At 46.3% G+C, this 13136-nt stretch overlaps 1 protein-coding gene and 1 pseudogene across 1 annotated transcript; one reads left to right on the top strand and one right to left on the bottom strand.

The window, feature by feature from the left end:
- Window positions 1-2918: 2918 nt before the first annotated feature.
- Window positions 2919-3313, top strand: LOC132683454 (ubiquitin-like protein FUBI pseudogene; annotated as a pseudogene).
- Window positions 3314-3896: 583 nt separating this feature from the next.
- PSMD2 (proteasome 26S subunit ubiquitin receptor, non-ATPase 2) lies at window positions 3897-13109 on the bottom strand. Its single transcript, XM_060639377.2, has 21 exons — window positions 12927-13109; window positions 12411-12467; window positions 11893-12057; window positions 10876-10997; window positions 10488-10712; window positions 10041-10199; window positions 9740-9884; window positions 9493-9553; window positions 8838-8984; window positions 8561-8667; window positions 8239-8366; window positions 7927-8014; window positions 6992-7154; window positions 6771-6872; window positions 6212-6357; window positions 5874-5957; window positions 5476-5644; window positions 5292-5386; window positions 4949-5075; window positions 4391-4509; window positions 3897-4238 (listed from the first exon to the last, which is right to left on the bottom strand). Exons 1-21 carry the CDS (start codon window positions 13059-13061, stop codon window positions 4056-4058), a joined length of 2727 nt encoding a protein of 908 aa, XP_060495360.2. The 5' UTR covers window positions 13062-13109; the 3' UTR covers window positions 3897-4055.
- Between the last annotated feature and the right edge of the window lie 27 nt (window positions 13110-13136).

A 13136-nucleotide genomic window follows, 5' to 3' on the forward strand; every position in this document is an offset into this window, starting at 1 on the left:
TTTCTTTACCAATGACAACATCCACTCACTCTATTGGATTGTGAAGATTAAAGGAGTTAATTCATGTGAAAGGGCTTCAGTGCCTATGTACCTAGCAAAGACACACTTGCTCTCACTCACCCATGTGTGATCTGTGGGTGTAGGTGTGTGTATGTGTACACATGTAATCTCAGAAGGTAAGAAAACATTTTCTCTGTACCAAGGATAGAGTGGTGGTTCAATATATATGGCCTATCTGATCTCAATCTTCACAATTTCCTATAAAACAGATTGTATTATTCTTCCCATTGTATATGAGGAACTGAAGCTCCAAAGCAGCAAAGTAGACAGACACATGGCAGAGGAACTATAGTGAGAGTGAATATATAGATCTAGTGTTCTCTGACTCGATCATGTATGACCCCTTCCTCTACTCTTCTCATTTCTCTTCCTCCCTAAGCCAACTAATAAATAAAATTCAATTACTACCTACATGCCAATCTGTTTCTAACTCAGAAACCTCTCTCTCAAACTCCAGTTAGAATAAAAGACATCTCCACCTAATCATCCCACAGGTATCTCAAATTGTGTATGCCCAGATAGGAACTTACCATCTCTCCTTATGCAACAGAGTCCTCCACCTCAACCCCATACATGTTGGTGCCTGTGTGTTTTTGTTAAGATTTTTTTTTAAGTTTACTGTTTTTAATTTTTTTTAATGTTTATTTATTTTTGAGAGAAAGAGAGAGTGAAAGCGGGGGAGGGGCAGAGAGAGAGGGAGACACAGAATCTGAAGCAGGCTCCAGGCTCTGAGCTATCAGCACAAAGCCTGACACAGGGCTCAAACCCACGAACGGCGAGATCATGATCTGAGCCGAAGTCGGATGCTTAACCAAGACACCCAGGTGTCCCAACTTTATTTTTGAGAGAAAGAGACAAAGAGCATAGGGGGGGTGGGGGGGACAGAGGATCCAAAGCAGGCTCTGTGATGACAGCAGAGAGCCCGATGCAGGGCTCAAACTCACAAACCATGAGATCATGACCTGAGCCGAAGTTGGAAGCTTAACTGACTGAGCCACCCAAGTGCCCCTGTGTTCTTTACCCATGAATAGCACCCAAGCTGAAAATCTGGGATTAATACTCCATTGCTTCCCATCCACATACTACCTGTAATCAGACACCAGGTCCTCTTGGTATTTGGATCAAATTCAAGTCCTATTGACTATCTTTAAAAAAATCTTTCTCCTGCCCTTCCCCATTTCTAATGCCCTAGTTCAGGCATTTATTTCCTTTGCCTGGTCTCCCAGCCTTCATGGTGAGCTTTCTCACCCAGATAACTGATGATGTCACTTCCCTGCTCTCTTTCAGTGGTCTCTATTGAGAGATACTGTCAACTTCTTAACACAACAAAGCTCTTCCAAACCCGATCTGAGCTTGGGTCTCTTTACTGTATCTCCTACCACACTTTTCCTGGCCCTGTACACTTAACCAAAGCAAACTATCCATGGTTTCTGAAAATAAATAGCTTTTCCGCCTTCCTCCTTTCCCTACTCCCTTAGTTATATTCTACCTTCTTTTTTTCTGGACAAACTCCTCTTCCTCTAGGTCCCATTTACTGCAAAATTCTCCCCTGACTTATCTAGGCATTAAGGCTCCATATTAACGATCCCAGGGTAGCTTCTTCACACTCCAGTATGGTATTGGTAACAATATATCACCTTTGTTTTCTTTTCCATTAAATAAGCTTTTTGAGGATAGGGTTTGGCTTTTTTCCCTCATGTTTGTATCCCCACAAACTAAAATAATGTCCAATGCAGAATAAAAGGCTCCATTGATATTTGTTGCTGAATGAATGACTGAAAGCAAAAGGTTAAGAGTCATTATGAAAATTCTACCCTAAAGCACAATCACTGATTTGCCAAAGAATTATCCTTTTATTTAGAGTGTTTTGCAGTTTACAAATCATTTTTTAAGTAGACTCAACACCCAACATGGGGTTCAGACTCACAACCCTGAGGTAAAGAGTTGCATGCTCCACTGAGCCAGCCAGGCACCCCTAAAAATCACTTTCTAATTTATCTTTATATCACCACCATTGCATATCAGAGAAAGCAATTACCATATTCCCATTTTACAGATAACAGAGGCTCATCAGACATGCTGATTTGCCCAGTACTACATAAAATTCCATTAAAGGAGTATGACAGGTAGGTCTACTGACTCCCAGGTCCAGTACTTTAACTTTTAATACAGGTTTTATACAGGCTGCCAAATAAGAACAGAAAGAAGATAATAGAGACACTAATCCAAAGTTGCTACTCTCCAGCTACTCAAAACCTTGGACTACGATAGTGTCCACAAGTTTCCAAGGCTACAGAGACAGATTTGGAGTCAAACAAATTTAGATTCCCATCCTGGCTCCACCACTTACTATGTGATCTTGGATAAATTGGGTGAATCTCTTTCCAAACTTTATATCCCTCACCAAAACACGGAGATAATGCCTACCCCTTAGAGCTGTTGTGAGGTATCTGAGGTATATAGAACAATTATTCTTTCAACATTTATAGACCTATTAAGTGCCAGGCACTGCTTGTAAACTAAACCTACAGAAAGTGTTGGTTAGCTAGCTATGATTATCTGGCAGGGCCATATGTTCTTCTGCACTGCATCCACAGGGGTCCGAGCCCCAATTGGCAGCATAGCTATATTCATACCAACCCCACAAAGATCAAAAGTGATTACATCCCAGGAAGGAGGCCACTCCTTTTTCCCATTGCTACACTAAGGGGAAAGTCAGGGTCAAGCTTTCTTACATCCAGTTTCTGCAAAGATAGCCCAGTAGATGTGAACATGACTAAACCTCTCCAATAGAAGCCTTCCAAGAGGCACAGAGGATCACAGGAGATAAAAATGTCCCTGGCTGTTCAGTCACAGACATGCAGCTCTTTGTCTGTGCCTGGGAGCTCTACACCTCAAGGTCACCAGACAGGAGACAGACGGTTGCTCAGATCAAGGCTCATGTAGCCTCTCTGGAGGGCATCACTTCAGAAGATCAAGTCGTACTTCTGGCAGGCATGCCCCTAGAGGATGAGGCTACCCTAGATCAGTGTGGACTGAAGGCTCTGACCACCCTGGAAGTAGCTGGCCACATGCTTGGAGGTAAAGTCCATGGTTTCCTGGCCCATGTTGGGAAAGTAAGAGAGCAGACTTCCAAAGTGGTCAAACAGGAGAAAAAGAAGACAAGCCGAGCCAAGCAGTGGATGCAGTACAACCAGAGCTTAGTCAATGTTGTGCCCCCCTTTGGCAAGAGGGGCCCAATGCCAACTCTTAAATCCATTGTAATCCTGGCTTTCCCCAATAAAGCCACATAGTCCAGTCAAAAAAGAAAAAATGTGTATATACATATACATACATATATATACACATCCCTTTCATTTAGCAGCAGAGAAGTTAGAAAGTAAGGCCGACTCTGCTGCTTCTTAGAACAGGGATTCTTCACCCAAAGTCAGTGAATGATGGGCTTGAGGTGGATGTGCATTGGCAGGGTGGGAGTGGGGGTGGGGATGGGATACACAGCCCCTCAGAAAGTTATTTGTAACAGTTTGTATCAAAATATTATTTGTAACAGTATTAAAATGTATTAAATGTGTTAAATTTTGGTATTAAAATCTTCCTAGAAGGACAATCCATTGCACTTATCAGCTTCTTAGGGGTCCATGCCCCTAAAGATGAATCACTATTTAGGATGATTAAGAAAGAGGGGAAAAAGGCATGGAGTTTAATTTGTTCCATTCAGGGCAGCTTCCCTGCTAGCCTCGGCTCAGAGTTGCTATAAACAATGCCTTTTCACATCCACTCCCCACCCCAGTCTGGCCTCTGGCCACAACACCCCAGAAAACAGACATAGAGGGACCTCAGGGATAAAGGTCTTTATTCAACAAAGTTATCTCACTCAGTAACAAAATAACAGGAGGTACCAATTCCCCCAAAGGTCTAGAGCAGTGCACACGCCTGACAACAGGAAGCATGGCCCGCTGGCCTATCAGTAGCAGCTCAGAGTCCCTGGTAGCTACTTAGAGGTCATAGTTGGGGTTCTTCCGAAGGATAACAAAACCTTCCAGAATGGGGGTGACAGGAAGAAATTCCTCAGTGGCCAATTCTGCCCGCTCCCCGTGGGCCAACAATACTGGGGTTGTGTGTGTCTGGAACCCTGTGATAGTCTTAGGCTTGCCAGCCTGGCCCACCACATCCACTGCCTGTAGGGTGAGAAAATTGAAATGGGGGTGTAGCAGATGGGGGTGTGCAGATGGGAGTGCAGTAACAACCCAGTGCCCATACCAGTTTCAGAGAAACAGGTACGTGTGCGTTCCCCAAGTTCTAGACCCCTCCCGTCTGTTCAACCCCTCACCTGGCCCACACGGACAGACACCGGCAGTGGCCGCAGCTCCTCATCGAATGTAACCAGCATTCGGGGCTGCATGGCAGCCACCAGCCCATACAATACATAATGTGATTTGCCTAGGATGACTGAGGGAAGAACACGGGACAAACAGTTAGAGGCATCAAGGCAGGCCTGGCCTGAACCCTGGGACTCCACTCCAGCCCTGACTCTCTAATCCCTCAGTCGTTCAGCTGAACCAACACTCCTCCCCTCATATACCCCTACTACAAACCAGAGATGCCCCCACCTTACTCTACCACAGCCTTCAGACTTGATCATCAATTTCCCCCAGTCACTTTGGAGCAGAAACTGGGATCAGCTCTTCATCCTCGAAAACAATCTCTTTGAGCCAGATCAAAACTGTGGGAGATGAGCTCCATAAGGCCCATCACAGGCCCAAAGAACATTGGGACCCAGAATGGTACAGAGCTAATTTGGAGTCTTGCTCCTAAATTATAAGGTGGCTCTGGTAAGGGTGGAGACAGGGTCATGTGCCACTGTATGAGACTCTTGACAGGAACTCACTGTTACGGACATCCAGGAAAGAGACAAGCACAGTAAGCAGCCCCGCCACTGCCACTTGACTCATAAGCTGCCGGTCACTGTGGTAGGGACAGAGGGTGAGTGTGCCCTTCCCTAAATGTGTCAGGCCCTGGGGGAAAAAAAAACAACAACAACAGAGAGAGAAGTGAAGATCACATCCGAGGAGACATCACCTAACCTGGCCATATAGAAAGACCCCAACTCATTCATACACTCCCTCCTGGCTGAACTCAAAGTCCCCTGATGTCATTCACTACATGTCCCCCTTCCATCACCACGGATACCTCCCTTGCCACACTTTAAGGAAAACAGTTCTATTCCTTACCTGTGCCAAGCGCACCATAAAGAGGTTGTTGGGGTCCTTGGCATGATACTGGGCTAACTGGCGCAGCATTGCAGCCAGACGGGCATTATTGGTACCTGGAAACGTTAACCATTACAGAGTTGAAAAATGGGCCTCAAACATTCCCTCAAGCTACTTCTTTTTCTGACCTTTTTCTGATACTCACCACTGCCCACCATGCCCATGGCAAAAATGGAGTTGTAGGAAACTTCTGGGTCAGCATCATGGGAGAATTTGCTTAGGGTATCCAGGATGTTGAGTCGTGGATTTGAAACAGAGATTAGAGCCAGTGCTAAAGGCACAGCCCGTCGGAGTGTTGGCTCCCCATATCTCAGCTGGTGATAAAAGAGAGTAACAAGAGCATCACAGAAAGCAGTACAAACTCAGTTACAGGAAGAGACTTGATAGGTAATAGAGGCCTTTATCAAATATTACAGAAAGGGCATAGCAAAAAGACTATTTCTCAACCAGGAGAAAGGAGAAAACCCATCAGGAAAGTCTCCTCTGGGGAACTCCAAGCACCAAAACCAGTAGATATTCCAATCTCCTCCATGTGATACTTACCAGGTGGCCGAAGGTTCGTAATGCCATCTCTGCTCCAATCTCCTCCCCCATAGCAATAAGGGCAATCCCCAGCACAGCCACTCCCTGCAATTGAAGAGGCACCAGAATCCAGTAAGCTCAGGGAACAAAAAGCTCACCCTTGACTCAAGTCCCATGTAAGAAAAAAAAACTGTCCTGTGGGGGCACACCCTGACCCTTATGTATAGAACCCTGCTTAATGCCTGTCTCAATACACAGCACCACCCACAGGGTCTGTAGAACAAACCCAAACCCAGCTCCTCTGCACAGGTATCTTTTCTCAGAGCCTGACTCAGAGAGCGCCCGGTTGCACACAGAACCTGATGTGCTCCCATGTCGGCAGGGGCTTCCTTCTTGTCCTTGTCCTTCTTTTCCTTCTTGTCCTTGTCTTCCTCTTTTTCCTTGGAGTCAAAGTGTTCACTACAAATGTGGAGCAGCTGCTGCACCTTCAGTACATTCCCAGAGCCTGCAGCATGGTGGTAAGGGTGAGAAAGAGTAGAAAGGAGAAGGCACCAAAGAAAAGTTTATTCCAGTAATAGAAGTTAAGAATCCAAAAGCAAACCAGAGAAAGAGGGCGCCTGGGTGGCTCAGTCAGTTAAGCGTCTGACTCTTGATTTGGGCTCATGTCGTGATCTTACGGTTGTGACTGAGCGCTACATGGGGATCAGTGCTAACAGCATGGAGCTTGCCTGGAATTCTCCCTCTCCCTCTCTCTCTGCTGCTCCCCTATGCACATGCGCATATTCCCTCTCTCTCAGGATAAATAAACTTAAAAATAAACAAATAAATAAATAAAGGACTACTGAGAAAGGAAAAAAAGTCTGAAAAAAGGTCCAAGAGAGAAGTAAGGAGTCACTGGAGAGGCACAAAGACACAGACCTGCATAGGCACACACATCCACTAATGTGTTGGCAAAACTGCGGAATGGCTCTGACACAACCTCCAGCGCGGCCAGGATTGCCTCGATGGCCTCACCCTTCCCTACAGGACAAATTCAAGGAGTCAAGAGGACACTTCCTTCCATCCAGCACAGCTTAACACATAAGACCTCTGCTGTATCCAGTTACTGTCAGCCTTTGCCCAGAGAGATATCCCCTCACCCAAGTGGTTGAGGCCCAGTCCAAGAGGAAGCCAACGGGCATAGGTGTCCTTGAGCTCAGTCTCTGATTTCTCCATGATGGTCTGAAGGATAGTGGAAGTAACATCTCCATTGCAGGATCCCACTGCTATCATTCCACAGGCTAGAGCTGTCACACCTGCCACCTAGAAATAGGAGAATCAGTATTATATACACAAGTTATTAAAGTAGCTGTATACCTACCTCGATTCAAGATAGCCAATTCCTTCAGGCCACTGTAACCACACTAGGTAGTGATCCCTTTCTGATGGCATGTCAAAATAACAAGAGCAACCATTCACTGAATGTTTATGATTTATCAGCCACGTCAACTGCTCTGTACGCTATCAACATTTAATTCTCATAACCCCATGAAACAAGTCCTACTACTGTTATTCTTTCATTGATGAAGAAAATGTAACCTAAAGAGATTCGGTAACATGTCCAAGATCACACTGCTTGTAAGCAGAGGCGGCAAGATTTGAACTGAGGTCTTTCTGACTAAAGCTATGCTTTTAGCCACCATATTAAATTTATCTATTACTAATATGACTCTCCACAACTAAGAAAACTTAAGGTTGGCCAATGACTGAAACAACGAATGAGAATCAGCCACCCCAAGCTGGATTAAGCTACTCCCCACTCTAGCCGAGTACTTCCTCATGGACCTCAAGGGCTGGAACTCAATACCAAAATGTTACCTCTTTAACCTCAACACCACCTGGGTGGAACCACCAGTTCCAAGAGATTTCATTGAAGTGACACATATCACCCCCATAAACACGTGTGTGCGTGCACACTCACACACACACACACACACACAGTTTCACACACACACAGTTTTCATTACTTATCACAGAGTGGTAGGACACAGAGCACCTTCCCTACCTCCCTAAAAGTCCAACAGCCTCTCCTCACCTCCATACTAGACTTGGAATCTCCCATCACAGGGAGCAGCAGTGTTAGCACATCTTCACGATTGGAGCCAGCGTAAGCCAAGCCTAGCCTGCAAAAGCAAGGGAAAGGCAGTCCCCGACACACAACCAAGGATAGGACAAAGAAGGAACAAAAAGAGGACTGGTCATTTATTCATCATTTCAACAGTCACCAAGAGCCAAATACTCAACAGATATGGTGGTAGTCTTGGCAAAACAAAGATGAAAAGGACCCAGTTCCTGTCTTCACAAAGCTTACAGGCTAAGTACTACCAGAAGAAGCAAGAAGCCTTACCCAAAAATGGAACCAAGTCTCATAGTGTTGCTGTTGTGGAGAACATAGTCTGAGAGCAGTGCTAGTGCGGGGTCACATTCATTCCGGACTCCAGAGTTCACAATGCCACAGGCCAGAAGGGCTCCTGACTGCAAAATGCAAATAGATTCTTCACTCAGGCTACTGTACCTTCCTCACCACAAAGGATACAACATGGACTTCATTGTAGCTTCCACCTTAACTGGAGTTGAAAACAGAGAGATCTTACCAGTGAAAGGGAGGCCTTGAGGCCCTAGAACATGGTAGGAGAATGTCCCCATTATCAGGCTATGCCCAGACCAACCTTGATGTAGTCCTCAGAGGAGTACAAGTACTTGTCAATCTGCGTGAGGCCACCATCCACATCCCACAGCAGAATCATGCCAAGGGACGCAGCTGCACTCAACATTCCTACACCAAGGAAAAATCTATCAATCTCAAAATGATCCTACCCTAAGAAAATTGTTACAAAGAGCTCTCTAAAAAACTGCGCTGGGGACCCATCACATTAACACATGAAACTAGAAGGACAAAAGAGGCGACCAAAGCAAAACAAAGATAAAGTAGGCATAAAGTTATACCATGGTCTTTGTTCTTGTAAAGCCATTTGTTGCCATCATCAGTCAGCAGCTTGTCCTGACCAAAGGCTGCATTCACAAAGCCATTCACAAAAGAAGAGGCCAGGTTCATGCGGGCAGAGTCCACTTGAGAGCCACTGCCCCCAAATCCTGCACAGGAGGGAAATGAAAGGAAAGGCAGAAAGGTTTAGAGTAGCACAATAAAGGAACACAGCATGGTGGCTGGTCTCTGGCTCTGAACCGGCCCCTTAGAATCCTCTGTCTATGCCCCCAACAGTGACCTGGAGAAAAGGTTATGTAGGAACTCTTAGCTCTAAGGGCTAAGACTGGACCAAGCCACTACTCCAAATACAAGGTTCATAATTAAGAATTCTCCAGTCCTGGGGTGCCTGGGTGACTCAGCTAACCAGTTAAGCATCTGACTCTTGGTTTCGGCTCAAGTCATGATTTCACAGTTCATGAGTTTGAGCCCCACATCAGGCTCTGTGCTGATAGCATGGAGCCTGCTTGGGATTCTGTCTCCCTCTCTCTCTGCCCCTCCCTTGCTTGCTCTTTCTGTAAGAAAGAAAAAAAAAAAGAAAAGAAAAGAAAAAAGAAAGAAGCATTTAAAAATAATAATAATTCTCCAGTCCTCACACACATGGAGATGGCTACTCACTGTTGTTCTCTAGATGGGTTTTATAGATGTCATCAGGCACCTTGGGCTCCATAATATCCAGCTGAAGAGAAGTCAGAGGGTCACAACTGTTCCCCCACTACTCCCCCAGCTGTCCCCTTCTGCTTTCCCACTGAATAGCAATTCTAACCAATGAGAATCTAGTTACAGTTATAGCCAGGGAGGTGAAATGACGAGTAGAACCACAACCAAAAAAAAAGCCTTGATGGAAAAGGGCAAAGGGTCTCACCTCCCGAGCTAATGCCAAGAAGTTGCTGTTGAGCTGCACATTGGACATGATCTCTGTCAGGTCCTCATACTCCTCCACGTCTTCACTAAGCTCCAGAAACACCCCATGACGGCCAAGCATGAATGCCATCTGCTTCTGTACTACCCTGTGGGAGAGAGCCATCATATCAGCTCAGCCCTAGTCCACTAAGGGGACTGAAAAGCCCCTCCAGCCTTAACCAGAAACTACAAGTCCCAGCTCTTCATACAAATGCCCCATCCATGAGCTCATGTCTTCCTTTGCCAACTTCCTCTCTACGTACACATCCTTGCAGGAGGTGAAGATATCTTCTACCAGCTCCATGTCATTGAGCATCAATGCCAATCTCAGAGCTTCAGGAAAGCGACTGAACTTTCGGAACACACCCAAAGCACAGCGCAGTAGTGCAGAATTCTCAGGCTCGGGCACATAATTCACACAGCTACAGAGATAGAAATAACAAAGGAGTCAGGAAGTTCAGGAACATTCATTTACCCCATTTAATTCACTTATCCAAAATAAATACTAAATGCCTACTGTATACCAGGCATTATGCTACATGCTAGACTACTAAAGAGACATAAGTCTCTGTCCTCAAGAAGCTCACAGACATCAACAAATCAACAGCAGCCCGATGCTAAAGATGCTCTGAGAGAACAGAGAAATCACAACTGAGAGAGAAATACTGGGGAGGGTAGGCCTACTACCCATCCCTACCATGTTCACTTACCTGGTAAGATAGAGGCAGACCTTGGCATATGCATTCTCATCAATGTCCTTCTCCAGCATGTCTACCTGCTCAATTTCCATGAGCAGGTCACAGGCCTCGTGCTCCGCGTTGTGGGCCATGTTGTAGGGGACGATCTCCTTCACCAGGGTCAGCAGTGGCTCCCGTTGTGTCTTTTCCGCATCATCTAGTTCCTGCCACTCCTTAGCCACTTCCCCTGCGAGATGCCTATGGATAGGCCCAGACCATTAAGGGGGCACAACTTCACAGGAAGCATTTCTATGGCTCAAGGAATTCAGTATTTGGGAAACGCAATACACACGTACTCCAAGACAGAACTCAGAACTGTGTCTCAAAACCCTTTTAGATTCTCAAGAAAGAAAGGTCTTACCTCACATACTCATGACCCCATGATGCCAATTCCTCTTGGGAGCCCACCAGCCGATACTTGAGACACTCACGTTCCCCACTCATGGTCATAGCCAGAACAGAGATGATGTCAGCAGCAAAACGCTACAAAGAAACCAGTGCTTTAAAGGCAAGTCCAGGGTGAGGGTAGTGGGACATTATGGAGTCAAGGCTAAGGTCACTATCTCTCCAATTAAGTTGTAACTCTTCACCAATCTCTGTATTAGAAATTTACAAACTTTATATCTATGCTAAGACTCAAGATAAGCCTAAGGTTAGTGTTGCTATCTCCCTTTTAAACCAACATGGCTGAAGAATGATAACAAGGAGAGAATGGAAAAAGATGGAGGCTCTAAAGTTTATTCTAGCTGCAATAATGAACTATTAAAAGGTTTTAAGAAGAAAAGATTTTCACAATCTAGAAAGACCACTGTGGCTGCTATACGAAAGACAAACTGTATAAGTCACGAACAAAAGGAAGGCAGCCAGTTAGACGGCTGCAGTTGTCTAGGTGAGAACTGAAGATTTCCTGGATTAGGGTTGTACCCTTAGACAGAGAAGTGACTCAACGAGGGGTTTATTTTAGAAATAAAACAAGTGAATGTACATGGGATATGAAGGAAACAGAAAGATCAAAGTTAAATATAAGTTAAAAATAGATCATGAGGGGTGCCTCTCAGTCAGTAGAGCATGTGACTCTTGATCTCAGAGTTGTGAGTTTGAGACCCACCCTGGGCACAGAGAGTACTCTAAAGAAAAAAAACAGATCATGGAAAAGAAATCCCAAGATCCACCATAAATGACAGAAAACAGTGTATTCTGAGAAGGCAATCCTCCTGTCAGCTTTTATCCCAGTAAACAACATACTGGCATGATCAACTGTGTTAACTAGCTCAGATCTCAGGTCCCTTAGGCTTCCTGTGACTCACCATGAGCCCCATGGTCTAGATGAAAAGGAATTCCTAAGCTAGACCCCCACCGGTTTCTGAAACCGTTTTACCTTATTCTCCCCAGGGGGCATGTTCTCATAGATTTCCTTCAGTTTGCCATAGTGTGGACGCAGAAATTTGAGAGGCTTGGGCACTGAAGTCATGGAAGTTGTAGAAGATCGGATTTGCCTCCGCAGTTCCTCGAGGGCTGGTCGGTACAGAGATGTGTCCTTCTCCTGCTCAGGAGATGTTAGGGCTCAGACAAAAAGAAGCCACATCTCTCAAGTCAAACACAGGTGTTTACCAACTCCCCTAGGAAAGTGACTGTCTTATTCATCTGTGATTCCCCAACTCCCTGCTCACTGCCTGGTACAAAAACAAATGATCCCAGTTGAGAGTTTGTAGTAAGCTACACAATCTTTCAAATATCCTTTGTAATTCTCCTCTCTCACAACATCACCATAACGCTAACCCTAAACAGTCCATCTTTCCCTATACCTCACATAGAAATTGTTGCCCCAAAATGGAATGAAGCAACATGCAGCAAAGATCCAAATATGTACCCACTCGTGTCAACATCATGACTCACCCCCAGTCGTTCCACGAGCATCTCCAGTTCATCCTGAAGTTGTTTGTCCTCCTCAGACTGAAGGGTTGGGGGAAGAAGTTCATCAAGAGAAGGAATCCCAAACACATCCTCCTCCCATTCACCCTGGGGCAGGTAGAGAGTGAACCTGCCTCCTTAGGAGGGACCAGGTGGACACGAAAAGAGAGGAGGAATGGCACTCTGGCTGGAAGGCAGGAAAGAAGGCAACCTGGCTTCTGGGCCAGGCTGCGTGAATGTAGTACTAAAAAATAGGGGTGACATGACCTCCCCGGGCCCACCTCACAAGTCGGTGGTGAGTACTGGTGACGTCGGCGAAGGCGACACAGCGCGGAATGGAGGATGAGGGGCAGAGAGGCTGAGCGCCAGGAGTCCCGAGGGTCGCCCCATCCGCCCTCTCCCAGACGCTGCGGGGCCGTTGGGAGTCGGGCCCAAGGCCTGCGGAGCCGCCGTGACTCAGCCCCGCGGCCTCCTCCGCCTGCTCCCAGGGCTGCGCCTCACCAGCTCCTGCTCTTTGTCCTTGTCGCCAGCATCCCGCCGCTCCTTGCCGCCCGGCTTCTCGTCCGCGATGCCCGGTGCCGTCGCCGGAGGCTGCTGAGGCTGCAGCGGAGCCTTATCCCGGCCACCCTCCTCCATCTCCACAGCCACTACCGGCCTGCTGCGCGCGCACCGCTCGCACCGCCCCGTTTCCCATACGGCCTTGCGCGGGTG

Source organism: Panthera onca, chromosome C2, assembly GCF_046562875.1.
Source record: "Panthera onca isolate mPanOnc1 chromosome C2, mPanOnc1 haplotype 2, whole genome shotgun sequence".
In the NCBI taxonomy this organism is placed as follows: Eukaryota; Metazoa; Chordata; class Mammalia; order Carnivora; family Felidae; genus Panthera; species Panthera onca.